Raw genomic sequence first — 27,859 nt, forward strand, 5'->3', positions numbered from 1 at the left:
TCTGGGAATAATAGGTGTTATTGTTTACATAATAACTCCTTTTTGGTTAATAATATACAGTATATGCTTGTATGTTTTACCATGTTCACTTAATATTCCATATTACATTTTGATTGGTTTATTATGTGGTTGCTCTGGAAACAGCAGCATGAAGCCATTGAAATGTGATAGGCAAGGACCTACATTACTGCTATTCTCAGGTGGTGTTTAACATCTTTGAAAATTTAATGAACGTTATATGATGGGATTGTTATGCTTTCTGTTTGTGTGAAATAAATCTACATTTTTGTTTAAAGTAAATTCCAATACTTACTATATCTCCAGTAAAATTTTATGTTATGCTTATTATTCAGTTATCAAAAGTAGTTGCATGAAAAGGAACATTAAACCCTGTACCACTTTTGCTACATTGTAGAAAAACCATAGTAAAATAATTACGTGAGGAAAGTAAAAACGTAATTGTTCGTGTTTATAATATCTTGTGAACATCAACCATTTATTGATAACATTTATGCAAGTCATGGAAGGTTTAAGCCCAAGAGAGCCAAACGATAGGAAGAAAATAGAAAATAATCAAAGTAGTGATTTACAATAATATCCATTTTGTCTATAATTTAGGTTGTTACCATTAAAATGTACATCATTTATTGTCTTCCTCACTTTGTCAGTTTTCATTCTCACTACTGGGTTAGTTTTTCTGGGGGAATTTTTGTCCATCGTATATTACCAGAAACATATCATGGCAAAATAAATTTAATTGAAAAAAAATAATGTACATTTAAAGAAATCGCATTGATCATCTCCTATCAACAGAATGGGGAATATAACGACCCTAGACCAAATATAGTGAGGACATTTATGGAGTTCATCATAAAACCTCAGTTTCTAGAAGTTATTGGTTTCAAAATAACTTGTAAGGATTATAAATCATTGTTGCCTGCAACAGTGACCGTGTTTGTCCTACATTGTCAATGGTGGAATGTTCCCTATTTATCATCAATTGACTTCCAGGTGGTCACTTGACAATTCTTCCAACACTTTTCAAGCATTTGTATTATATTTTGTCTTGTTGTTCTCTTACAGGCCCATTTAGTCTCATGTATTGACGCTACAGAACTACTTGAGCATCAAGTTTTGAGAGTGCAGAACAGTGTCTTTGAAGGTCTGTTAGCCTGTGTGTTGAACGTTTCTATTTCTAACGAATTTTCCACTTCAATTTAAAATCATGTTTTTCTGAGGAATCAAAATTGTTGTTAAGTTCCATTTAGCACCAGTGCATTTTCTGAATTTGACAAAAAAAATGATGGAATAACTTGGCAGTTCAGGCAGCATCTCTGGAAGACATGGATAGGTCATATTTCAGGTCGGAACCCTATTTCAGGCTAATCCTGACCCAAAACATCACTATCCATGTCTTCTAGGGATGCTACCTGACCTGCTGAGTTAATCCAGCACTTTGTGTCTTTTTTTTTGTAAACCAGCATTTGTAGTACCTCGTGTGAACATATTCTCATTTTAGTCACAAAGTGCTGGAGTAACTCAGGCAGCATCTCTGGAGAAAGAAGATGGCTAACCTTTCGATTGGGACCCTTCTTCAGTCCATCTTCGACATATTCTGAATTTAGTTTCATACTCCAGTGCTTTCTGGGATTGCTCCTAATAGGGGCTCCTCAGCTTTCACCCAACAAGAACTTGCAGACAACATTTCTTTTTTAGGCAAATGTGTTGACTAGAAATATTTTTTTTGGTATGCGCCAGTCATTCCTCTATCCATGTGGTATATATCAAAGTTGCATGTCACTTACTCTGGAGCCACCACCAATACAATGGTCCAATCAACTTAAAAAAAATAGGGGAAATCTGTCTGATATTGATTTAAAAAAAAAGTTTTTTTTAATCCAGGTTGGCTCAATTGTGCAATGAAGTCTACGTCCATGCCTGTAGCAGTCAGTGAGACTCATATCAGTTTTCATTGCAATTAGCGCAGTAGAAATGCTTGCGTCCAATCTAGTTCCAGTTTAGGGAATCCCTCAATCCTATTTATCATTGAGCATTCTTCTGTCGGCGTTACAGTAGAAAACTAGCATAATTTTCAGTTCAGTCTTCCTGGCCAGCAGTAAATGAACCAATTTGCTTATTTGCTGATTTTTATCATATTTTTCATTTGACAATTTCAGGAGCCTTGATTATCATCTTCACAATTTTACAATTAAGATTGGCAATTTATAATGTAATTATAAAGTCTCACCTCTTAAGTCCAGGAAAAAAATGCATTCTTACAGTGAAACTGTGTTCTTGTTACAATTTCTCAATTATCTCCATCCTTCAATGGAGTCACTGCACATTAATCAATGCCTCTTTCCTTGTGGGACTAAAATTATGCTGAACTCTGAACTGGACCTGGACGCATTCCAAAAAATGGCCTCCCTTTCACCAATTACATTGACATTGTTCCAAGTTATTTTGAGTTTGTTCATCATACCAATGATAATCTGATGTTTTTAATTGGTGTTTTTCCACAGATTTTGATTTACACTTAGAAAGTCATAAGACTTGGCTGGCTTCCAAAATGTTCCAGAATAACAGAACTGATCCAACTTATTGTGATGAGGAACTCGAAATGCAAACTATAAACAAAGAAGTAAGCAGTTTGATATTTTTATGTTTAACCTTGAGGGGCACTTTTTTTTAGAAATTTGAGATGTATTCCTTTAAAATGTTGTGCTGATTTGACAGTACCAGTTTGTACATGTTCTTACCAGGTATAGTGCTGTATAACAGGAGGAGGATGTGATTGCTTTAGTTTCTTTTCAGCAATGTTTTAATATGTTGTGCTCTCTCTACATAAATCTGTGCCTTGTTAAGATTAATCTCCAGAGTGTAGTTCTAACTCTCTGAAACCAGAATTTGTGGATTGGGAGGTCTACAACTAATTTGTGAAAATATTCTTAAAACTGAACTCGAATAGCACTCCTAGTGATTAATTGAGTCAATAAAAATACCATTATAGTAATAAATTTATATTCAATTTATAAATAAGAACTATGCACCATGAAGCCAGTGAAGTGTTTACAAATTCAGGACAGATGTGTTAATTTAAGGGAGTATAGCTTGGTGGGTGTACTTTTTTATGCTCTCAGAGAAAGTAAAAGCTAATTAGAAATGCTTATGTTTAATCTTTATATGGAAGGACATCTGTGCTTGTATATTAAGCAGAAAAGTTACAAGAGCGTAATACCTGTATTTGACAGTATTTCAAACAGCATCCCTTGAACCTTGTTTGTTGATGTTAACCACTATATCTTTAGTTTGCAGAAAAACAGGAGATGTTTCAGCAGTCAATGGCAGAAATTGCAATAGAGTTAGCCCTCGGAAATCAACATAAGGAAAGCTTGCAACAACAGCTGAATGAACAGAAGACTCTGAATCAGGTAGAGTGACAAGAAACAATGGTGAGCGGGTTAATAAATATGACAGTTATTTGCCCAGACTTGCCAATTCGAATTATGAGAGAAGATTAATATACTGTTCAAAAAATAGATAAAAATATGTATTTGGCTTATTTTGGGTTCAAATTCTACTTGAAAGCCAAGTTCACTGAAACTAAACTGCAAACTCAAAATTGTGGTATGCAAAATAAATTGGGACTGATACTTTGAGGCTCCTGAGCATAGTTGAAATTATTTAGATCAGATTTATTAATCAACTGTGCAATGCTATCTTTTCCTCCACTAGTGATCAAGTAAAAATATCACAAGCACAAGCACAAGCTGAAGAAGGGTCACGACCCGAAACGTTACCTATTCCTTCGCTCCATAGATGCTGCCTCACCCGCTGAGTTTCTCCAGCATTTTTGTCTACCTTAGATCCAGCATCTGCAGTTCTTTCTTAAACAAGCTCAAGACTGTCTACTCCTACTACCCATCCAGGGCATTGCACGTCCCTCTACACTAAGCAGACAGAAAAGTAAAGGGCCTGTCCCACTTGGGTGTCATTTGCGCGTCATTTACGTGACATCGTAAAATTGGTTGGCGCGTCGTGAGGCATGGTGGCGTATGCAGTGATGCGCGGTAATGCGCGGCGCCCCAGGATTTTGGAATGCTAAAAATCCTCGCTCACTACCTGCGTGACAGATAGATAGATAGATAAACTTTATTAATCCCCTTATTCAGGGGAAATTCTGATGTCCTTGCAGCACACTAATAAAAATACAACACAGCATTCATAAAGAAATTCAACACCAAAACATCCCCCCACAGTGATTCCCACTGTGGGGGAAGGCACAAAGTCCAGTCCCCATCCTCTTGTCCACCCATAGTCGGGCCTATTGAGGCCTCCACAGTCGCCGCCACGGCGCCCGATGTTCTCGCCGGGTGATGGTACTCCGGCGTCGGGAGAACCCCCAGCGGCTTGGGGTGCCAGGAACGGCCGCCTTCCCACCGGAGCCTGCGGCTTCCAAGCCAACAGACCACGCCAGACGGAGCTCCGCACACTGGTGATCTCGGCGAGATGTAAGTTCAACGTCGCAGCTGGCCGCTCCGCAGAACCGCGGCTCCACGATGTTTTCCTCGGCGGTACCAAACATACTGGAGTCCCAGCGCGGCGACCCAGGAAAGGCATCGCCCGCTCCACGACAGCGCTCCAGCTCTGCACTGCCGCCAAAGCCGATGTTCTGCGCCGCCGCCAATGCCGACGTTCTGCGCCGCCACCAAAGCCGATGTTCTGGCCAGGTACCCTCAGGGAAACGTCGCTCCAGGACCCGCTGGTAGGCCGCGAGGACAGGTCGAAGACGCTGCTCGGAGGAAGGCAACCCCTCCGACCAGGTAGGGACTTAGAAAAGCAGTTTCCCCCTTCCCCCCCACCACCCCCCACACACAAAAGATTTAGACCCCCTGACTGTACACTTAACAAACTAAAAATAATAAAAAAGAAGGGGAAAAAACGGACAGCTGCAGGACAGGCAGCCGTTCAGGGCAGCGCCTCCTCCGGATAGTGACTTCTCCCTTCCGCATGCTGACGTACTGATGGCGTACGCTGACGTACTGACGGCGTACGTGTAGCGCGTGGTTACGCACGGTGATGCACGAACATTGCCTATGCTAATTTATTATGCGTCACCGTGCGTCAACATCTGTAACCATGCGCCGCCCGTATGCGGTCGGCGCGCCATTTGTGCGTCATTTGAGCGCCGCACCACGTACCACCCGGGTATAAAACTCGAGTTGTTTTGAAACATTTTCACTGGGAAAATACTTGCCACGGAGATCGGACTAAGTACGAACGACATCACAAATAGCTCCCAAAAGAAGTAGGGCCCTCAAGAGCACTTGGCGCGCGACTGTCGTACGGCTAGATGATTTTCGCGCGACAGTCACAACTGGCCTGTCGCGTAAATGACGCGTAAGTGGGACAGGCCCTTAAAGGTGCAAGTTCTAAACCAATTCCAACCTCATTCCTACTTTGCTATTTTCTTACACATCTTTCCATGGTTGACCATCAGGCATTAGGCAAGCAAATCATCAGTGGGAAGATGATTGTACCCTCCTCCAGGCATGATAGAGAAAAATCTTTGCATCAGTTATTTTTAACCCATATCTGAATCATAGATTAGTAGTAATCATATTGAACATACATATATATTTATCAAAATAAAGTAGAGAACTTTGGCTCAAACAATTTGCACAGAACTAATTGCTGTTACAATATTTATAGTTATTGGTCATTGAGACTCCATTGTTTTCCAAAATGTTTCCGAATATATTGTGATTTTTCTGTTGACTCTCATCAGAAACTATACGGTAATTAATGGCGGTGTTAGCTTGTTACTTAAAAAATGATTTATGCTTCTTTGGTAAATGAGATATTAATTGTTGATATAAACTGGACGTTTGACGTTTTTCAGAACACAGTCTGTTTCTCCCAAGCTGACAAGGACTGGTCCAATCATGAATAAAGTTGTTGTCGCACTGAGAAACTTTTAATTGCATTGTCCTCTTGGACTTTTTCAAATATTTCAGATATTCATTTTAAGAATTAATTTAAGAAAATGAACATCATTCTGAGTTTTCTACATTTTATAATTTACATTTACTTTCAGAATTGTCTAAAAACTCTGCGAGATATTTGCTGCCATACTTTGATATTTCAATATGATCTTGCCAATCTTATAAACTTAATGAGTCTTTCAAAAATTTGAATAACAACATGAAGAAGGGTTAAAATAGATCTAGGTAACAAACTAACTGTGGCAACATTTGTACATAAAATTGAAAAGGACCAACCCTGTTATGCTGTAAAATAAGCCAATTCCTTTAATATATTTCAAATTGTACATTGGGTTATCCAAAAAACTGCCATCTATTTTTGTACTTTTATTAATTTCAACATGCCCAGGGAACATTTCTGAAATAAGAGATTTTTAAAAAAAAGCTGGAAATAGTTTAATTTAGTCTGGTTGAGAATCGGTTTTCTGGGCGATATAGCATATTTCAGATTTTGAGATGAATGCCAAGAAAAATACTTTCCCAAGAGAGAGGAATGGGTATTATTAAAGTTAACATAATCTCTTTAGTCACTTACCAAGTTTCATTGTAGGAAGGCTGGAGGCATAATAATTGACCAACCACGTATGTCTTTGTGTTGAATTTAAAGACTGTGATAGTATACTTAAAGGTTACAAAACCGGAATGAAAACATCTTTCATCTATATTAGTTTTGAACTGCAACATTTCTCAATTACCTCCTTTGTTATTTAAGTTGATTTATTTTCCTATCCACTCCTTTTCTTTCACAGTTTGCTCAGAGGTGGCAATCTTGTCGATGAAGCAGAGAACATGTAGATTATGTACAGAGCGATTGCTATATTGCTCAAGACTTTACTTTTTGGATTAGATGGTAAACCAAGCTCTGACTGTTAAGGTATAAAGCAGTTTGTAGTATAATTCTAAAAAAAAATCAGGAGCAGAGAAAAAATCATTTTGGAATCATGTATACAATTATTTGTAGCTGGCATAATATATATTGTCAAACACAGAGAGGATCCTTACCTGTTAAGGGAGAGATAGAGGACAAAAGCAGGTAAGTTATTCTAACTCTTCTGGAATTATATGTTCAATACTTTATAACAATTGCGTTAAAAAAATCAAATTCTAAGTACTGCGGATTCTGGATATTTGAAATGACAGAATAGCTTGGATATACTCAAATAGTCAGGCTGCATCTGTGGAGAAGCCGTCCACAGCGCACAGATAAAGGATAAAGGGTACAGCATTTAATGCAAGATGTAACATTGAAGTCCAATTAAAGGTAGTTTAATGGTCTCCAATGAGGTAGATGGGAGATCAGGACCGCACTCTAGCTAATGAGAGGACCGTTCAGTGGCCTGATAACAGATGGGAAGAAAATGTTCCTGCATCTGGAGCCATTAAGAGTCATATTGCTGTCTCACTTTGCCTGTATCAATCAATTCCCCATAGTCATGCTGCTTTATGCTCAGTTTATCTGATACTAGCGTATATCTTACAATAAAACCTCAGATGAAAGAAAATGAAAACGAATATTGAAATATTTGTTGAAATTATCTTGAATTGTGTTATGATGCCTTGTATTTATCTGGAAGCCTTAAGAAACAAGCACAGCAAGTTTTCATGTCGACAACAGCTGCTATTTTGTTGGCGTCCTTAATTCTATACTGCAGATCACACCTTACGGTGTGAAAATGTAATATGGTCCTCTGGGAACTTCACCACAAAGAAGTTAGTTGTTTATGGGCAAGCAATGACTTGTGCTTTCAGCTGTTTCTTGGTTAAGTCCTCGTAATTTATTCAAAATATCCTTGTATGTAACTGAGTTAGTGAAGATTTCAGAATTGGGAAGGAGACAGTAACAGAGGCCTCTGCTGAGTTGAGGGAAACCTGTTTTAACATGGAGTGGAAAATGAGGCAACCTTTTGATGAGAGTAGGCCTCCTGCTATCATAACGAAACTAAGTGTGGTTTTGGTAGGTGCAATTCTTCAAGCTGCTTATTTAAATGCTCTTTATTCAAAATATGTCATATCAGCCCATCATCTGTTTTAAAAGCTGTTATATCTGCTTGAATATTTGAGATATGATTGATTAGTGTGACTGAAATAATTGGCACTTAGAATTTGCTCTCCAGGGACACGGCAATATTGAGGAACTTATATTAGAGAGCAATAGTGCAAAATAACATCGTCATTCTGAAGCTCTGAAGACAATGCTGTTATAGTGCGGACCTCAAAAACAGGATTGTGCTCAAAGGAGAATGCAATTCGTCTGATTTGTCATTAAATTAAAAGATAATGATTTATCAAATATAGTATCCACAATTCACTAAAAAGTTTATAAAGGAAGATTTTAATTAATCTAATTTAATTTAATTAATATTTGTAAGTATAAGTTGCCCAGTGATTCTGTCTTGCGCTTGGGCTATTGGCTTTGTTGATGGCGCTATTTTCTCTAAGTTCAACAGTTGTGGTATAAATCCAAGGTTTCATGGTCAGTTTATTGACACATGTATCAATTAATGTACAGTGAAGTTCAAATTACCATGCAGCCATACTAAAATAAAAAGCAACAAGACACACAACTGCATAAAAGTTACCATAAACAACCATCACAGCGGATTCCCCACGTTCCTCATTGTGATGGAAGGCAATAAAGTCCAATCTCCTTCCTCTTTATTCTCTCATGGTCGGGGCAGTCGCACCATCTGCAGTCGGGGCGATCGAAGCCCCGCAGCCGGCGGTCGAAGCCCCCGCATCAGGACGATCGAAACTCCCGCGTTGGGGCGGTTGAAACCCCTACGGCTTGGAGTCCCTGATGTCCGTCTCTAACCAGAGACAACGGGCTCCGCGATGTTAATGTCCTGCAGGCTCCCGCAATGGAGCTCCCGGTCGATAACCAGCCAAGGCTGTCAACTCCACGATGTTAGGCCACAGTGCGGACGGAGATACGATATGGAAAAAATCGCATCTCCGTGGAGGTAAGAGATTAGAAAAAGTTTCCCCCAACTCCCAACCCCCCATCCCCCACATAAGACAAGCTGAGGAACACAAAAAACATACATTTAACACATACAAAACAGACACAAAGAAGGAAAGGACAACCAGACTGTTGGCGAGGCAGCCATGGCTGGCACCACCCGGTGAATCAAGGATAAATTACAGGCTGGGAGTTGGGGGGAAGTGTTATATTGTTGGAGGGTAGCCTTTTGGATGAGACATTACACAATAGTTCCAAATTCCTCCTCAATGGATTGACGTGATTCTAAGAGATGATTTTGAAGCAGAGTCTAACTCTGCTTAGTTCATCCTATTAACCTGACCAATATTTGATCTCCAGGACCAGACAATGTTTTCCCCTCTACCTTCAAGCTCTGTCGAACAACTGGCACCAGTTTACACAGACAATTTCAACCAGTCCCTGCAAACCTGCACTGTCCCTGCCTTCTTCAAAGTCTCCACTATTATTCCTGTGCTCAAAAAGCCAAGGATTACTGGTGTTAATGACTACAGGCCTGTTGCACTGACATCTGTAATCATCAAGACCTTGAAAGACTTGTGCTGGCCCATCTTAAAAATATCACAAACCCCATGATGGACCCCCTGCAGTTTGCATACCAGGCCAATAGATCAGTGGATGATGCAGTCAACCTAGGCCTGCACTTCATCCTCCAGCACCTAGACCGCCAGGGAACCTATGCAAGGATTGTGTTTGTGGATTTTAGCTCTGCATTCAACACCATTGTGCCAGAGCTGCTACACTCCAAACTCATCCAGTTGACTGTGCCAGAACCCCTCTGTCAGTGGATCACCAACTTCCTGACAGACAGGAAGCAGCATGTGAGTCTGTGAAAGCACATCTCAGACCCGCTGACCCTCAGCATAGGAGCACCGCAAGGCTGCGTACTCTCCCCTCTCCTCTACTCTCTCAGCACCAATGACTGCACCTCCACTGATTCCTCTGTCAAGCTTCTCAAGTTTGCGGACGACACAACCCTGATTGGACTGATCCAGGATGGGGAGGAATCTGCCCACAGACAGGAAGTGACACATCTGGTGTCCTGGTGCCATTGCACAACCTGGAGCTCAATGTTCTTAAGACAGTGGAATTGATTATGGACTTTAGGAGAGCTCCCCCTCCCCTCCTTCCACTCACCATCAACAACACCACAGTCACATATGTGGAGTCATTTAAGTTCCTTAGAACCATCATCTCCAGGGAGAAGCTGAGAAAACACAATCTGTCACAGGCAATGATAGTCCAGTTTTATTCTGCCATCATGGAGTCTGTCCTCACCTTGTCCATCATGGTATGGTTTGGCTCAGCCACCAAGCAACACATCCGAAGTCTGCAGTGAATCGTTCGATCAGCCAAGAAGGTTGTTGGCTGCATCCTTCCCCCTATCGACGAACTGTACACTGCAAGGGCCAGGAAACGAGCGGGTAAGATCATCTCAGACCCCTCTCACCCTTGCCACAAACTCTTTGAAGCACTTCCCTCTGGAAGGCGACTCCAGACTGTCAAAGCCGCCACAGCCAGACATAAAAACAGCTTTTTTTCAACGAGCTGTAGTTCTACTCAGCAACCAAAAGTCTGTAGCCTCCTTTTGCTCTGGTATTTTATTTCAATCTTCACATATTTAAATTATAATGTTTTATTCTTAATTGTTTCCTGTATATCGTGTTGTTAATTGCGAACAAAGCACCAGGGCAAATTCCTTGTATATATACATACTTGGCTAATAAAATGTATTCAATTCAATTAAATTCAATATTGATCCTTAAGTCAAAGAACAAATGGACATCAGATAAGGGAAGCAGAGGCAGGCATTGAATAAAGGCTAAATCATGTAGAAATGAGTAGAAAATTACAGTAGTTGGCACTACCTTCATGAATTGGGATTGCGGCTGAGGTGTCCAATATGTTTAGAAATAGTGAGCATAGTCCAGACAGTGTCTTGGGTGATCGAGACAATAGCCCAATCGCAGGACAATAGGTTTTCTGTGCAACAAGAGGCCAGCAGAATATTGTGGTTGGCAATAGATGGGGTGCATAGGTACAGAAATCACAGTGCCGCATGTTGTTGGAGACAATGGGGTTTGTAAGATATGCAGAAGATTGGAGTCCATGAGGGACTGTTGCTGCAAGTTTGGGAGGGGATCCTGAGCATATGATAAGTACCTGCATGACTCCCAATTTAGCATTGTGTGGTCAATACCATGTTATTCATGAATGTCCAATCACAGGTACTCCCAAGAAAATATATTGCAAGTTCCTCTGTAAACACTAATTGAATTACTTAATTATAAATATCCATTGGGCTTGTGAGGATGACTGATAGCAGGAAGTGTCTGATGTTTTTTTTGACTGAATGAAGTAGCATTGTAGGCTTTTAGCTTTGCAGTATAAGACCCACATATACTTGAGCTAATATGGAGTCTGAAATGGAAAGTGTTCCATTCCCCATTATTGATATGCCCCAAAACCTTTGTGAATGATTCCAGGGAGCACCACCCTCCACAATAAATAAATTAAAAAATATATCCTCAAAATGATTTAAGTAATTTTTGAATTGAATTTCCAGGGATGTATGAGCTAGATGAGATAAATAATCACTGTTGTCTGAAAGTATCTCTTTCTCGTAGATGCTAATAATCATCTTGTATGTTTCAGCTATTTTTAGATAATGAATTGGGCATTGTCACAGACCGATTAGCCATCATGCAAACTGGAGATATTAATGCTGAGGTGAACAGTGTGTTTCAATGCCCCTCGAACAAAGAAAATTATTTTTTTCAATTCTTAAATAGTCAGGAACATTCCATTCCTTTTGATGGAGAAAGGATTATTCTCCACAATTGTATTATGAGTTCTGTGATTAAAATCTATGAGTCCTTGGTGGGAGAACAAATTGTCCTTGATTCTTAGTGTCTTGTATTCATACATGCATATTTTCTAAGTCTCACTCATAGTGGAATTGCCAAAACATTGCAGCTTTATGAATAAGGTTCCTATTGCAGAAATTGTGGATTCCATAGTATCAGGCTTTTACAGCAATGGGCTGGATTATCTGACTGACTGTAATTTTCAGAATGTCTTGCCTTCATCGTGTCTGTCCTCCCTCTTGGCCTCCTTCAGGCTTGCCATCTCCCCATCCATTCTCAGACCTCAGACTTGTCAACTTGTACAGCAAATCCTGCAAACCAAATTCTTGGATCAGAGTAGTGAACTGCAGTCTATGGGATCTGCATTGAAATAAAGCGATAGTAAGATTAAACACTCCACAGACATGATTTCATTACATGACTTCGATTTATAAAAAAGTGTTTATGTAGTTTCAGGTTTCAATCCTTTCCCACCCCAGAAGCACACAAGCTTGCATCTTCTTGCAAATTATCATAAGTAATAGTAGTTCCACCGGGTTGTCTGTTGAGTCTACAACTCAGGTACAATTTATTTTAGCTTTATTCTACAAATATTTATGAATGCTTATAACAATTTGATCCTATCATTTGCTGCACATAAATTGAATTTTCATCAACATATTGAATTTTAGGATATCTATAGTAGACTGTGGGACAAATGGAATAAATTTTCCAATTGATATCAAAAACTGCTTCACTGAACTTTTGCCTAAGTAATGTGAATTCTCATTAGTCTTACTAATTCTTTTAGAAGTTTCCTGTTAATTTTTTCTACAATGTAAAAAAATATATTATTTTGTTTCTGTTACCATATTATCATTGCTCTTGAGGATGTAATTGACAAAACGTTGGGTTACATAAATACTCTTGATCAAGGAATTAAGGAATATTAGATAATTGCAGCACATTCTATACATAGTTTTGCTAATTAAGCCTCTGGGACATTTTTGATCTATGACAGTTTTAAAGCATAGTCCAAGATATCCCCAAGAGATTGGAATTATACAAGAAGATAGAATGAGAAAGAATATATTTTGCATTTCTTCTGTGACCCACTTGCCTCATATCAGAGCAATACACATTTTGCAATATACATTTGGGTTGAAAATGGATGTAAAATACTTCTTATGCTGTAGTATAATTTAGTATAAAAAATCTAGAGTTAGTTTCCAATCTCATCTGTGCATCATTACAGGTTATAAGAGAAAGTACAATAATGGGTGATGGTGTGGAAGTTGATGGGAAAATTAACTCAGTGCACTGCCTAGTGGCTGATTCTATAATACTGTAGTATTGGAAACAGGCCACTTCATCACCAGCACAAGGAAAAATGCAATGAGTGAAGAAAAAAAGTTTCATAAAAATGTATAAGCTGTTCAGAAATGGTTCCCATGTGATCTAGCAGCTTTTCTGTTTTTTAACACCATTTCATTTATTGTGTTACATCTGCTCCCCAAAGGGATTAATCAGTGCAGAAATATTTATATTGATACTAAAGTGGAACTAGAGCAAGAGCAAGCTATTTGCAAAAATATGTAGTAAACAAATGTGTTTTCAGTCACAGTCTTGTTGTCATGCAATTTACTAAATAGCTCATCAACTGTCATACTTCATCACTTCCTGTGTCAACAAGATTAAGTCTCAATTAATTTAGTATTCTCTCAGTAAATAGGCAAGAATCAGGAGAGATCGGAGTAAGTGAGAACTGGAAGACATTCATTCCACCAATTGAATCAAATGAAAAGCCGATGAAAATTATTGTTCAATAATAAGACAATAAGAAGTAGGGAGAAGTAGATTATTTGGCCCCTTGAGCAAGCTCCACTGTGCCATAGAATCATGGGTGATTCAACATCCCTCGAGTTCACATTTTGGACATATCTGCTTCTGATATCCACTACTGATCAGAAATTTATAATATCTGATTCATCTGTAAATATATACAAGGACAATCTGCACGGTTGTCCATGGCAAGGAGTTCCAAACTCTCTGGGAGGCAGAATTCTTTCTCGGCTAAGTCTTAAATGGGTGCTTTCTTATTTTGAGCCTACATACTCTCAATCCAGACTCTTGAATTGAGATTCATTACACATTGAAATAAGGTGTAACATTCCATAAGCATTCCCCATTACTTGGAGCATGTCTGAAACATGTATGTTTATGCTATTAGATGTCATTGTTTATGCATCAACAAAATGTCCTTCTCCTTTCATGTGCAACACCAGTAGAATTGGTTCACAGTAACAGTTACACATATTTGACATAATATTATCTTTGCAGCCTTGGAAGATCATATATACTAATTAACATTAATTACAGACTGATATGATATTTTAACCTTATTCCAAATAGGTTCTATCTTAATCAGGAAGGGCCATTGCCTGAAAGTTGAGAAGGCGCGGGTCCTATCTACCATGCATCTTTATGGTAGATAAAGAGTATCTACCAAACTGGGACTGACACAATTTTGGTTATCTATGGTCTTCTTCTTGCGTATGGCGTGCACAGCCTAAAGTTGTAGATCAAGGGTAGACATCCAGGCCAGGACAGCATCAGTTACTGGGTGGATGGCTTTGATGCCCCCAGGGAAAAGCCTCAGTGAGCAGTCATTCACAATGTGTGGGATGGTCTGGTCTGGATGTCCGCAGTCGCAAGCAGGGCTGTCTGTCATCCCCCACTTATGTAGCTGATGGGCTGTTCTTGCATGGAGGGTGCGGATTCTGTTCAGGGTTACCCATTGCTTGCGATGGAGCGATGTGATCTATAGTGTATGCCACTGAAATATTTTTTTAAAAAGCACCAAAAGATCAAAGAATCATGGAATCAAATGGTATAGAAAGACAATTCAACTTATCATGTGCAAGCCTGTGCTTTGAAAGAACTACCCAATTAATCCCATTCCCTTCTTTGAAAACTAAATTGGAATCTTCCATTTTCAAGTGTTCTACTTGAATTAACAGCTCAAAGAGATCATGTTTTTACCGTATTCTAAATCCCATGAAGAGATGATATCGCGAAATGGAAAGTTTTCACCAGGGGTGAGATTTTGGAAGTTTAGTGATTAATATGTAGTAACCGTTTCACAAACATCCCTGGTATTTTGATTTGAGGGGTTTTTTTTCAAACGGAAAATAAATAGTATAGCCTTCAGTACTTGTACTTTCAGAACTCGTAATGTTTTGCTATCATGAGTGTGCCCTTTGTAAATGGTAGAGCATGCAATAATTTTTCTTAAATTAAAATATGTTATGCCTTTTGTAAGGGTATCTTTCAAAATAATTGCAATGGTGCAGTGCCATTCCCATTGTCTTCTATGCCATATCAAAGGTCAATTACATTGATGAATGCATTAGCAAGCCAATCACATCAGTCCCTACAGGACACACAGCCTGGGAAATAGGGTCAAACTGCAGGTGGGCAGAAAAGTGAAACCATAGCCTTCTCAGTTACTGATGCATCAAGAAAATGGATCTGACAGCAGTTCAGTACAATCTCTATTTTTAATAGAAATTTATTTTCTAGGCTTAACTTTTTTATATTAGTAACAGTAAAAGTAATTTGATCTGCCAGCACAAAAACCTAAATGATGGAACTCCTTTTATGATCATCAATTTTCAGAATGGTGTTGAATTGCCTTGTGATTGGGCTCTTCAAATATTAGTGTACAAATATTTAATGCGTTCACATGAAATTCCTTCATTTGCTATTTAACAAGGTGTTAACCTATTTTAACCTGTTTTAAATAGGTTAATAGCTCCATTAAAATATTGAACAAAGGAATTTCTTATGAGTGCAGTAAGCATTTGTATGTTAAAATTCTAAGAGCCTAATTTAATTGAAAATCTTTTCAGATAAGATGGTTATAGTTTTCAGACAACATGATTGCTGCAAAGAAAATCTGAATATATAAAAATTATCATAAGACTAAAGTGGAGAAACTGATCTGAACAAAAATATACCATTGTTTTCCACATTGGAAGACAGTAAACTTTAAGAAATCTGATGATAGTTTATTTGTATTTGTCTCTCAATATTTAACTTTTGAAAGCAGTTTCATAGTCAAGTCCATAGAATTTAAATTAGCAGTCCTGAAATTCAATCTAGAATTCCACATTACTGTATATTAAGCAGTTGTACAGATGTACATTCTTCTGTAATTGTTTTCCATCCTTATTTGTTGAGATTTCTGACCTGCTCATGAATAGCATGCAAATTCGGCTAGCCCTTTGGGGGATAGAAAACGCTCAGAATTTTGGATCGATTTGCAGAACACGAGGATTGCTTTGTTCACCTTGTGCAGAAGCCATTTATGGCTTTTGGCGCGTTTGAAGTTTGCACATGGAAATCACATTTGCATTTAATGTCCTCCAGATTACTTCCTTTTACTTGTGTTAAACACCTCTCTCAGTAGGGGCTAATTTGATGAGGTCATGCTGTGCCCTTTGACTCCAAGATACTTTAAATGAAACCAGCTGACAGAAAAGTGAAGTTTTTCTTGGTTGTTCACAGAAATTGGATATTTGCGGATGTCTAGACAACTTCACTAAAAAATCTCTAAGGCAATTGTGTCTGCTGATTGTGTATGTAACACATGAAAATCCCAGTGGAAATTCAAAAAGTACAAAATCGTCATCCTAAATTAATCAGTTTTCACCACCTAGCCAAAATAAAATTAGCAGATCAAAAGGAAAATAACAAACAGTGTGAGAAATCAACAACTTTATATAGTCACATAAATCACTTCACCAAGCCCTTGTTTGGTTTCACACTTAAACATTCCTAAATTTAATCTCAATAGGTTCTATAAATGTTGAGTCCTAATTTCCTGGAAATTTCAGGTAAAGCTGCAGCTTAAGAATGGTGTTTTCCCATTATATTTAAATGAAACTTGCATGGAAATGATGTGCTTTGATTTTGATTTCATTTATAAATTTCCACCATGATATGTTCCACTTCCAGGACCTTCCTCTCACTGAAGCTGCATGCAATTTATTTTCACACTATTATCACCATTCAAAAGACCTGCTTACACTAGTTTCTTAATTTAACATGATCAAGGTTATACAGCCTGATCCAGAGTCATTGCCATGAGTGAGATTCTCCTACTTTGAAAATTATTTTCTGGCATAATCCAAATTAATACATTTATGGGATCATGCGCATTTCTTTCTCGAGCATTTTATGTATGGCTAGCAATATAAATAATAATAGTAATTTGGGCTGTGCATGGATGTAGACTTTCCAAGTGCCCTATTATTATGGAAGTAGTAACAGGATACTTGGAACATAATAATAGGACTGGGCAGAGCCTACATGCATTTATGAAAGGGAAATCATGTTTGACAAATCTGCCTGAATTTTTTTAGGTTATAGCAAGTAGAATAGATGAAGACAGGTGATCTGATGTTTTTGACTTTCAAAAGTATTTCGATACAATGCCACACAAGAGGTTATTGAGGGAGATTTGAGCAGCTGGTACTGAAAGTACTATACTGGCATGGATTGTGGATTGCTTAATAGGCAAAAACAGAGTAGGACTAAATGGGTTATTTTTATGTTGCAAGGCTATGACCAGAAAGGTGCTGCAGAGATTATGCCAAAGCACCAACTGTTCAGTTTTTATCATTTGGATACAACGATCTAATCCAAATAATCAAGTTTACAGATGATAGAAAGCTAGGTAGCAGTAGAGAGGTTGTGAGTACCTCGTGGAAGTTCATTGAGATAAACTGAATGGGAAGGGAATGGAAAATTGAATATAACATGGAATAATGTGACGTTCCCCAGTCTTGTTGAAAATATATAGATAGGAGGAGTATTATTTGGTGAATAATTGAAGATGTTGATGTTCAGATGGATCTTTATATCTTTGTAAGTTGACCTTCATTACAAGAGTAATAGAGTACAATAGTAGAGAATAGTAGTCCAATTTTGTAGATCTTGTAGTAACCAATCTAAACTAAATGGTACAATCTTTAAAAGGAAACACAGGTAACTGCAGATGCTGGAAACTTAAGGGGAAACACAAAGTGCTGGTGTCACTCAATGGGTTAATCAAACACCAGCATTTTTGTGTTTTTTGTGCTTTAAAAGGAAGGCTGAAAGAGAAATAGGTGTACAATTCATCCCACTCTGCTTCCTGTAAGGATGCCATTCCATTTGCACATTTTCTCTGTCTTTGTCACTTGTTCAGCCAATGTCACCTTCTGTATCTATGCTTCCAATATATAGTCATAAAGCATGGTTGCAGGTCCTTTAGTCCAACTTACCCATGCCGTGCAAGACCCCCATCTACACGTCCCACCTGCTCATGTTTGGCCAATACCCCTCTAAACCTTTCCTATCCATGAACCAGTCTAATCTATCTATCTATCTATCTTCTATATTACTAAAAGTCTGTTCTTGACCGGTTTTGGCGATCTGTGCTGCGATTTCCGAGAGAACGCCGCCACCTACAGCCGTCATTTTTGGCCACCTCGCTCAGAGCCCCCCTCCGTCGCATGTGTGCCGAGGATTTTTCCAGTCGATGAAAAATGACAGAGGTATTAATGATTTTACAAAATTCCCCATTCTCTGTGCTGCCCCCGCTGGCGGCAGGGGGGATGGACTTTAAAACCAGGAAGTGGTGTGCCTCAATTAGTCTGCAAGCTGGAGGAAGGCAGAGGGTCACGTTTCTCTGAGCTGTGAATAACACTGAACACATGTTCACACAACTGTGAGTAAGTACCCTTAATGTGGTTTGAAAATGAAAATATGGTTAAAGTAAAAAAGCACTCTCCTCTCCCCCCTCCCCCCCCTCTCCTCTCCCCCCCTCTCCTCTCCCCCCTCTCCTCTCCCCCCCTCTCCTCTCTCCCTCCTCTCCTCTCCCCCCTCTCCTCTCTCCCCCCTCTCCTCTCTCCCCCCCTCTCCTCTCTCCCCCCCTCTCCACTCTCCCCCCTCTCCTCTCTCCCCCCTCTCCTCTCCCCCCCTCTCCTCTCCCCCCCCTCTCTTCTCCCCCTCCCCTCTCTTCCCCTCCTCTCCTCTCCCCTCTCCTCTCCCCCCTCCTGCCCCCTCCTCTCCCCCCCTCTCCTCTCCCCACCTCCTCTCCTCTCCATTCCCCCCTCTCTCTCTCTCCCCCTCCATCCCCTCCCCCACCATCCCTCCCCTAAACCCCCCTCCCCTCCACACACCCCTACCCCCTTCCCTCCACCCCCCTCCCCCTCCCTGCTCCCCACCTCTCCCCCTCACCTCACCCCCCTCTCAGCACACCCCCTCACTCCCCCCTCTCCTCTCTCCCCCCCTCTCCTCTCTCCCCCCTCTCCTCTCTCCCCCCTCTCCTCTCCCCCCCCTCTGCTCTCCCCCCCCCTCCTCTCCCCCCCTCTCCTCTCCCCCCCTCTCGCCTCTCCCCCCCTCTCGCCTCTCCCCCCCTCTCGCCTCTCCCCCCCTCTCCTCTTCCCCCCCACTCCTCCCCCCCGTCCCCACCCCCTCTCCTTTCCCCCCTCTCTTTTTCTCCCCTCTTTTTCTCCCACTCCTCCCCTCCATCCCCTCCCCCACCGTCCCTCCCCTAAACCCCCCCCTCCCCTCCACACACCCCTACCCCCTTCCCTCCACCCTCCCTGCTCCCCACCTCTCCCCCTCCCCTCACCTCTCCCCCTCCCTCACCTCTCCCCCCCCCCTCTCTCCCCCTCACTCTCACCCTCTCTCTCTCCTCCCCTCCACCCCCACCTTTCCCCTCTCACCCACCCTCCCTCTTCTCCTCCTCGCCACCCCCCTCTCCCTCTTGCCCCTCTCTCTGTGTCTCTGCCCCTTCTCTCTCTGCCCTCACTCTCTACCCCCCCCCCCCTCTCTAGATGTGACTGCAAGTTGGGGGCTATGCGTCAGTAGATAGGGTGGTTATGGGGTAAAAGGAGCAAATTAATAATATTAATATAATATCAAGGGGGGTAATTAGTGTGAGTGCGGGGGGGGGGGATAGTTAGTGTGAGTGACGCTGCATGCCACCTCCCCCCCCCACAACCGCACGTTGGGGGAACAGACCCAACGGGTCTGCACTTGGTCTAGTATATTACTAAAAGTCTGATCTTGACCGCTTTTGGCCCACTGTGCTGCGATTTCCGAGGGAACGCCGCCACATACGGCCGTCATTTCTGGCCACCTCGCTCAGAGCCCCCCTCCGCCTTCCGGGACCAGAGGATTTTTCCCATCGATGAAAAATCAGAGAGATATTAATGTTTTTAAAAAGTTGCCATTCTCTCTGCTGCCCCTGCTGGAGGGAGGGGGAGGGACTATAAAACCAGGAAGTGCTGTGCCTCAGTCTCTGCAAGATGGAGGAAGCCATCTCTCTGAGCTCTGAATAACACTGAACACATGTCTACTCAACTGTGAATGCCCTTAATGTGGTTTGAAAATGAAAATATGGTTGGTTTGAAGTAAAAAGGCATTGCCTGCAAATGGTTGTTTGGGGGGGGTTTGGGTTGAAGTGAAAAGGCACTGCCTGCAAATGGTTGTTTGGAGGGGATTGGGTTGAAGTGAAAAGGCACTGCCTGCAAATGGTTGTTTGGGGGGTTTGGGTTGAAGTGAAAAGGCACTGCCTGCAAATGGTGGTTTGGGGATTTGGGTTGAAGTGAAAAGGCACTGCCTGCAAATGGTTGTTTGGAGGGATTGGGTTGAAGTGAAAAGGCACTGCCTGCAAATGGTTTCGCGCATGATTCCTGTTTGCACTATATTGATTTTAGATAAAACGCTACCACTTACGGCTGTGATTTTTGGCCATCTTACTCAGTTCCCCTCTGCCCATCAGGTACAGAGGATTCTTCCCATCAATGAAAAACAAAAGTGTTATTAGTGTTTAAAAAATGTTGAAAATCTCTCTCCTGTCAATCACGCCATGAAGGCCACACCTTTTCCAGTGGGAGGGGGAGGGATTATAAAACCAGAAGTGTGGGTGTGGCTCATTCTCTGCATGATGGGGGAGGGAGAGGTCACAACTCTGTCTGAGCTGTGAATCAACTGAACACACTGAATGTCTACTGTGTGGTTTTATGGTGGTTTTAATGGTGGTTTCACCCTGCTTGAAATAGTATGAAACTGCATTTGAATGTGGTGGCCTTGCACAAAATGGTATGAAACTGCATTTGAATGTGGTGTTGTTGCACCCTGCATGAAATGGTCTGAAATTGCATTTGAATTTGGTGGCCTTGCACCATCCTTGAAATGGTCTGAAACAGCACTTGAATTTGGTGGCCTTGCACCCTGCTTGAAGTGGTATGAAACTGCATTTGAATTTGGTGGCCTTGCACCTTGCTTGAAGTGGTAGGAAACTGAACCTGAATTTGGTGGCCTTGCACCCTGCTTGAAGTGGTATGAAACTGCACTTGAATTTGGTGGCCTTGCACCCTGCTTAAAATGGTAGGAAAATGGATTTGAATTTGGTGGCCTAGCACTCTGCTTGAAATGGAATTTCAAGGAATAGCCATGAGTCAACTGCCAGCCCACCAGCCGTGAGTGAGCTGCCAGCACATCAGGCTTGAGGGACTGAGCTGCCACCCCAAGAATCCATTTGGCCCACAATGTCCATACTAGACCTCTGGAGACCAGTAGTCACTGCAGCCAACAACACCCATACCAGCACTCCAGAAAGCCCCCCCCCCCCTCCCCACTGGCCACCAATATTGGAATTGGTGGAAGGTGGAATATAGCGTTGGGGGACCAGCCCTCCCGTGTGAACATGGGACCCAACGGCTCCCACATAGTCTAGTTGTCTTTTAAATATTGTTATTGTACTTGCCCCAACTACCTCTTCTGGCAGCTCCTTACATATACTTACCACCCTCCATGTGAAAAAGTTGTCACTCAAGTTTCTATTAAATCTTTCCCCCTCTCACATTCAACTTATGTCTCCTGGTTATGATTACCCTACTATGGGTAAACGACTCTGTGCATTTGCAGTGCCCTCCATAATGTTTGGAAAAAGACCCATCATTTATTTATTTGCCTCAGTACTCCACAATTTGAGATTTGTAATGGAAAAAAAACACATGTGGTTAAAGTGCACTTTGTCTGATTTCAATAAAGGCCATTTTTATACATTTTGGTTTCACCATGTAGAAATTACAGCAGTGTTTATACATAGTACCTCTATTTCAGGCACCATAATATTTGGGACACAGCAATAACATGTAAATGAAAGTAGTTATGTTTAGTATTTTTGTTGCATATCCTTTGCATGCAATGACTGCTTGAAGTCTACGATTCATGGACATCACCAGTTGCTGGGTGTCTTATCTGCTGATGCAGTCATTGCAGTCATCTTTAAGTGGCTTTTTCACGGGGCGACTTGACGCAAGAGTGAACCAGAGTTTAACATCGTGGGAACCTCGTGCGATAACAGTACGGCATTCATGGACCACCGTGGACCACCGTGGCGCTAACGGCAGGTAATCGTGTATCTTGGTCACTCAGGAGAAAATTCAAGAAAGTTTGAATTTCTCCAAGAGTGACTTGTACACTTGTGGTTGAGCATTGCAACATTGTATAAACAAGTGGCCAGTGCGATATCCGTGCGATATCCGTAATAACTCTTGCGGGTACCGTGGGAACTCCTGCGAACGGTGAGTAACTGAGCAGTTTGATTGTCAGTGCTTGTTTTACCTCATTGTTAAATAAATATATTTTTTACTATCAGATTGATGTCTGCAATTCTTCATTAACACATCACTACAAGATGAATGTTTCTAATGTTATAATCCCTCTCATGCTGTAACACAAAATAGTTGAAGGGAGGTGAAATAATCACATTTTCATTCTTTTTCATTTTTGAGTGTTCAGGTACCTCACTTGCTGAGCTATTTTACTCCAGCAGTTTGTGTCTCTTTTTGTCTAAAGCAGTTTCTAAGACTGTAGGAACTCCGCGGGCCAGGCAGCATCTACGGAGGGAAATGGACAGGCGACCCTTTCTTCAGGCTGCCTTATCTCTCTCCCCCCCCACCCCTCCCCCCTATCCCACCCACACACACAAATGCTGGAGAAACTCAGCGGGTGCAGCAGCATCTATGGAACGAAGGAAATAGGCAACGTTGCCTACTACCCTCTGTGTAAAGAAGCTGCTCCTCAGCTTTCTATTAAATCTTGCCCTCTCACCTTAAACCCGTGTTCTCTACTTTTTGATGCCCCGACCCTGAGTAAAAGTCTGTGCATTTCCCCTCGGTTATACACCTCCATTAGATCACCCTTCAGCCTCCTGCACTCCAAGTAACATAATCCTCACCTGCCCAACCTCAGCGGGAGAAAGTCAGCGGGTGCAGCAGCATCTATGGAACGAAGGAAATAGGCAACGTTGCCTACTTCCTTCGCTCCATAGATGCTGCTGCACCCGCTGAGTTTCTCCAGCATTATTGTGTACCTTCGATTTTCCAGCATCTGCAGTTCCTTCTTAAACACAAATGCACCGAGTTCCTCCAGCATTTCGTGTTTTGTTCAGTATTCCAGCATCCGCTGTCTCCCGCGTCTCCAATAAAACAAAACTACTGTCAAAAGGGTGAAGAATAGGGGCAGAGATAGATACATTCCTGATTAGTGCGGCTGTCAGGAGGTTATGGGGTGAAGGCAACAGAATGTGGTTGAGAGGGAGAGATAGATCAGCCGCGATTGAATGGCGGAGTGGACTTAATGGACCGAATGGCCTAATTTTGCTCCTATAACTAACAAAGATAGTAATTGTTAGGGAAATGTAGTTATTAAAGACGAGGGGGAGCAGAAATGGGCAGTCTGGGATGGCTCGCGAGATACTTGCATAGAGGCACAAAAGTTAAAGAAAGGGCAGATAAACAGAGAGGGCTTCCCTCAGTGCTCATCTGTTACCATTAATTGGACAGTTCGGTCTGTGAAACGCAACACGCCAACCCCGACATCCAGCCCGGTGGTCAGTCCTTTGAAGATAGACACCAGTTGCTTGGAGCAACTCAGCCGGACAGGCAGCAACTCTGGAGAGAAGGAACTGGTGGCGTTTCGGGTCGAGAGCCTTCTTCAGACTGAGGTCAATCCCCTGCATGGATAACAGGAGTCCCAGCCAACACGACAATCGCCCGCTGCAGTCTCGGAGCTTCCACTGCGAAAACGGTGCCTACATTTGAGCACTTATGTAACTGAACCATCCTAACACCAACCACAGACCATTCCTGAACTACTACCTACCTCATTCGAGACCCTCGGACTATCTTAGATCGTATACTCACTGGCGTTATCGAGTTACAGTGTGGAAACCGGCCCTTCGGCTCAACTTGCCCATACCGGCCAAAATGTCCCATCGAAACTAGTCCCATCTGCCTGCGTCTGGTCCATATCCCTCCCAACCTGTCTTATCCATGTACCTGTCTAAATGTTTCTTAAATGTATGGATGGACCCAGCCTCAACTACCTCCTCTGGCAGCTTGTTCCATACACCCACCACCCTTTGTGCGAAAATGTTACCCCTCACTCAGATTCCTATTAGATCTTCCCCCCTCACCTTGAACCTATGCCCTCTGGTCCTCGAATCCCCTCTGTGGGCAAAGGACATATATTACCCTGGACTCTGTCTATTTCCCTGCCTGTTCGTCTCATGGTTTTGTACACCTCTCAGCCTCTGTCCCCAGTGTGGAGTTAAGGGCTTGTTTATGGGCGCCCTGGGCTGAGAACTCTGGAGGATGGGTTTTAGACTTTATCGGGAATCGAGATAGACCCCGTAATGCAGGAGCAAAGAATCGCAGACGCTAATCTGCATTGGAAAGACACAATATGCGGGAGTAACTCAGCGCTGAAGAAGAGTCCCGACCCGAAACATCATCTATCCATGTTGTCTAGCGATGCTGGCTGACCCGCTGAGTTGCTCCAGCGCTTTGTGTCTTTCCACTAGACCTGTAATAAGTCTCGGCTGGGTGTTTACTGGGATCTCTGGTGTTTAATAGACGTCCTGATGTTGTTTTTGATCGGGTTTACTACTGACAGTATTTAATCAGATCCATATTAAATCATTTCCCCTTCACCTTAAACCTATGTAATCTGGTCCTCGATTCGCCTACTCTGGGCAAGAGATTGTGCATCTACCCGATCGATTCCGCGCATGATTTTAAACATTATCTTGCACACAGCGTTGTTCCCTTCACCATGTAGACACCATTTATGGCTCGATTGTTACTATTTATTGTCTGTCTACTGACTGGTTAAACGTTTGAAAGTTTCACCTCTCAGTAGATAATAAAATAAGACAACCATCACGGTCAATGTGAGACAAAGTCTTTATTCCTATTTGACAAAATAAAAAGACGACTTCTTGCACATATTGAGAGAAGGTGCATCACACCAAACAACATTTGTCTAAAAAAAACAGATTATTCTTCAGCTCATTAAAGAGCTCGGGTGAAATTCTGACAAAGTTTGTGAATGCACTTTTATCCTCTTCGCACAGCACATTAAGCAGCTGATCATATTGTCCAAATTGAGGTCTCCGTTGAAAGATGGGCTTCACCCAGTGAGACATCCTCTTAATTCTCTTTTTAATTAATCTCACCCTTCTGCCTTCACGCAAGCGTTCTCGATGCACATAGTTAGTATAGGCATGTCTCCAAATGAGCCAATTCAACCAAGGGAGGAATATAGTGTGTGAAAAAAACCAATATAGTGTGTGAAAACAAAGTAACATCATTTGTGCCACGTGATTAACAACACTACAGTTCACGATGTTCATTCAAGATTAACGGGAAAGCTCGGGAGACGGACAAGTCACTCACACAAATAACAGAAATGCCGAGTACCGTGGGAACTCTTTATCTACCCCCCGTTATATCGTGCGAAACTCGTGCTGGACCACGACCACTTCACTCTGGTGACATCTTGCGTCAACTCGCCCCGTGAAAAAGCCCCATTAGCTTATGCTTGTTTTTGGGGCTAGTCCCCTTCAGTTTTCTCTTCAGCATATAAAAGGCATGCTTAATTGGGTTCAGATTGGGTGATTGACTTGGCCACTCAAAACATTACAATTTTTTAGCTTTGAAATACTCTTTTGTTGCTTTAGCAGTATGTTTGGGATACTGTCTTGCTGTAGAGTGAACCGCCGGCCAATGAGTTTTGAGGCATTTGTTTGAACTTGAGCAGACAGGATGTGCTTCAGAATTCATTATGCTACCACCATCAGCAGTTGTATCATGAATGAAAATGAGTGAGCCAGTACCTTCAGCAGCCATACATGCCCAGGCCATAACACCCCACCACCATATTTCACAGATGAGGTGGTATGCCTTGGATCTTGGGCAGTTCCTTCTCTCCTCCATACTTTGCTCTTGCCATCACTTTGATATAAGTTAATCTTCGTCTCATCTGTCCACAAGACCTTTTTCCAGAACTTTGGTTGCTCTGTTAAGTACTTCTTGGCAAGCTGTAACCTGGCCATCCTATTTTTGCGGCTAACCAGTGGTTTGCATCTTGCAGTGTAGCCTCTGTATTTCTGTTCATGAAGTCTTCTGCGGACAGTGGTCATTGACAAATCCTTACCTGATTCCTGAAGAATGTTTCTGATCTGTCGGACAAGTGTTTGGGGATTTTTCTTTATTATAGAGGGAATGCTTCTGTCATCAGCTGTGGAGGTCTTCCTTGGCAGCCAGTCCCTTTGCGATGAGTAAGCTGACCAATGCTCTCTGTCTTCTTAATGATGTTTCAAATTATTTTGGTAAGCCTAAGGTTTGGCTGATGTATTTAACATTTTTATTCTTGTTCCTCAGTCTCAGCTTCTTTGACTTTCATTGGTGCAACTTTGGTCCTCATGTTGATAAACAGCAATAAAAGTTTCCAAAGGTGATGGAAAGACTGGAGGAAAGACTAGGTGCTGAGAGCACTCTTATACCTGCATTAAGGAGGCAATTAAACACACCTGAGCAATTACAAATACCCATGAAACCATGTGTCCCAAACATTATGGTGCCCTGAAATGGGGTGTCTATGTATTAACACAGCTGTAATTTCTACATGGTGAAAGCAAAATGGCCTTTATTAAAATCTGACAATGTGCACTTTAACCACATTAGATTTTTTTCTATTACAAATCTCAAATTGTGGAGCACAGAGGCAGATAAATAAATGATGGGTCTTTGTCCCAAACATTATGGAGGGCACTGTACCCTATTTATTCCTCTCAAGATGTTATACACCTCCATAAGATCATCCCTCATCATCCTGCGCTCTAAGGAATAAAGTCCCATCCTGCACAACCTCTTCCTATAGATCGGGCTCTCAAGTCCTAGCACATCCCTGCAAATCTTCTCTCAACTCTTTCCAGCTTAACAACCCATGTCCTATAGCAGAATGACCAAAACGGAACACAATACTCCAGATGTGGCCTCACTAATGTCTTGTACAATCTTCCATATCTATCTTCCCCAATGGGTCTTACCCTCAGTGTTCCTCTTCTCCCCGTCACTGACACCAAAAGCCACGGTTGACAGACTCTCGAACTTGTTAATACCATCTGCTAGAAGTATGTAAAATTATGAAACGCATAGATAAGTTAGATTGTCAGACCCTTTTTTTAATTTTCGGTGTGGAAATGTCAAATACCAAAGGGTATAGCTTTAAGGTCAAGGGTGGGAAGTTTAAGGGAGATTTACTCAACAAATATTTTGAACAGAATGTGGTAGATGTCTGGAATGCGCTGTCAGCAGAGTTGCTTAAAACAGGTATAATAGTAACGTTTAGGAGGCATTTAGACAGTCACATGAATAGGCAGGGAATAGAAGCCTATAGACTAAGTGCAGGAGGATGGGATTAGTTTAAATTAGTATCTTAGTTTGCGCAGACGTTGTGGGTGAACGTCCTGTGGTGTACTGCATTTTCAATGTTTCATTGTGTCAGAAGTGGGTATATTCACTTATTGCACCATAATCAATATCATTCACAGTTCTTCA

General features: G+C 41.6%; 1 protein-coding gene across 2 annotated transcripts in view; it reads left to right on the plus strand.

Moving 5' to 3' along the window:
- The window catches only part of LOC116981161 (sporulation-specific protein 15-like), a 247,845-nt gene that overhangs the window by 80,350 nt on the left and 139,636 nt on the right, over positions 1–27,859 (plus strand). For both annotated transcript variants that reach the window (XM_033033964.1, XM_033033965.1), the window contains exons 8-10: positions 1,084–1,162; positions 2,523–2,641; positions 3,309–3,431. In XM_033033964.1, coding sequence (XP_032889855.1) covers positions 1,084–1,162; positions 2,523–2,641; positions 3,309–3,431 — 321 coding nt within the window. The remainder of the gene's footprint in view (positions 1–1,083; positions 1,163–2,522; positions 2,642–3,308; positions 3,432–27,859) is intronic.

The sequence above is a fragment of the Amblyraja radiata genome, chromosome 15 (genome assembly GCF_010909765.2).
Source record: "Amblyraja radiata isolate CabotCenter1 chromosome 15, sAmbRad1.1.pri, whole genome shotgun sequence".
NCBI lineage: Eukaryota > Metazoa > Chordata > Chondrichthyes > Rajiformes > Rajidae > Amblyraja > Amblyraja radiata.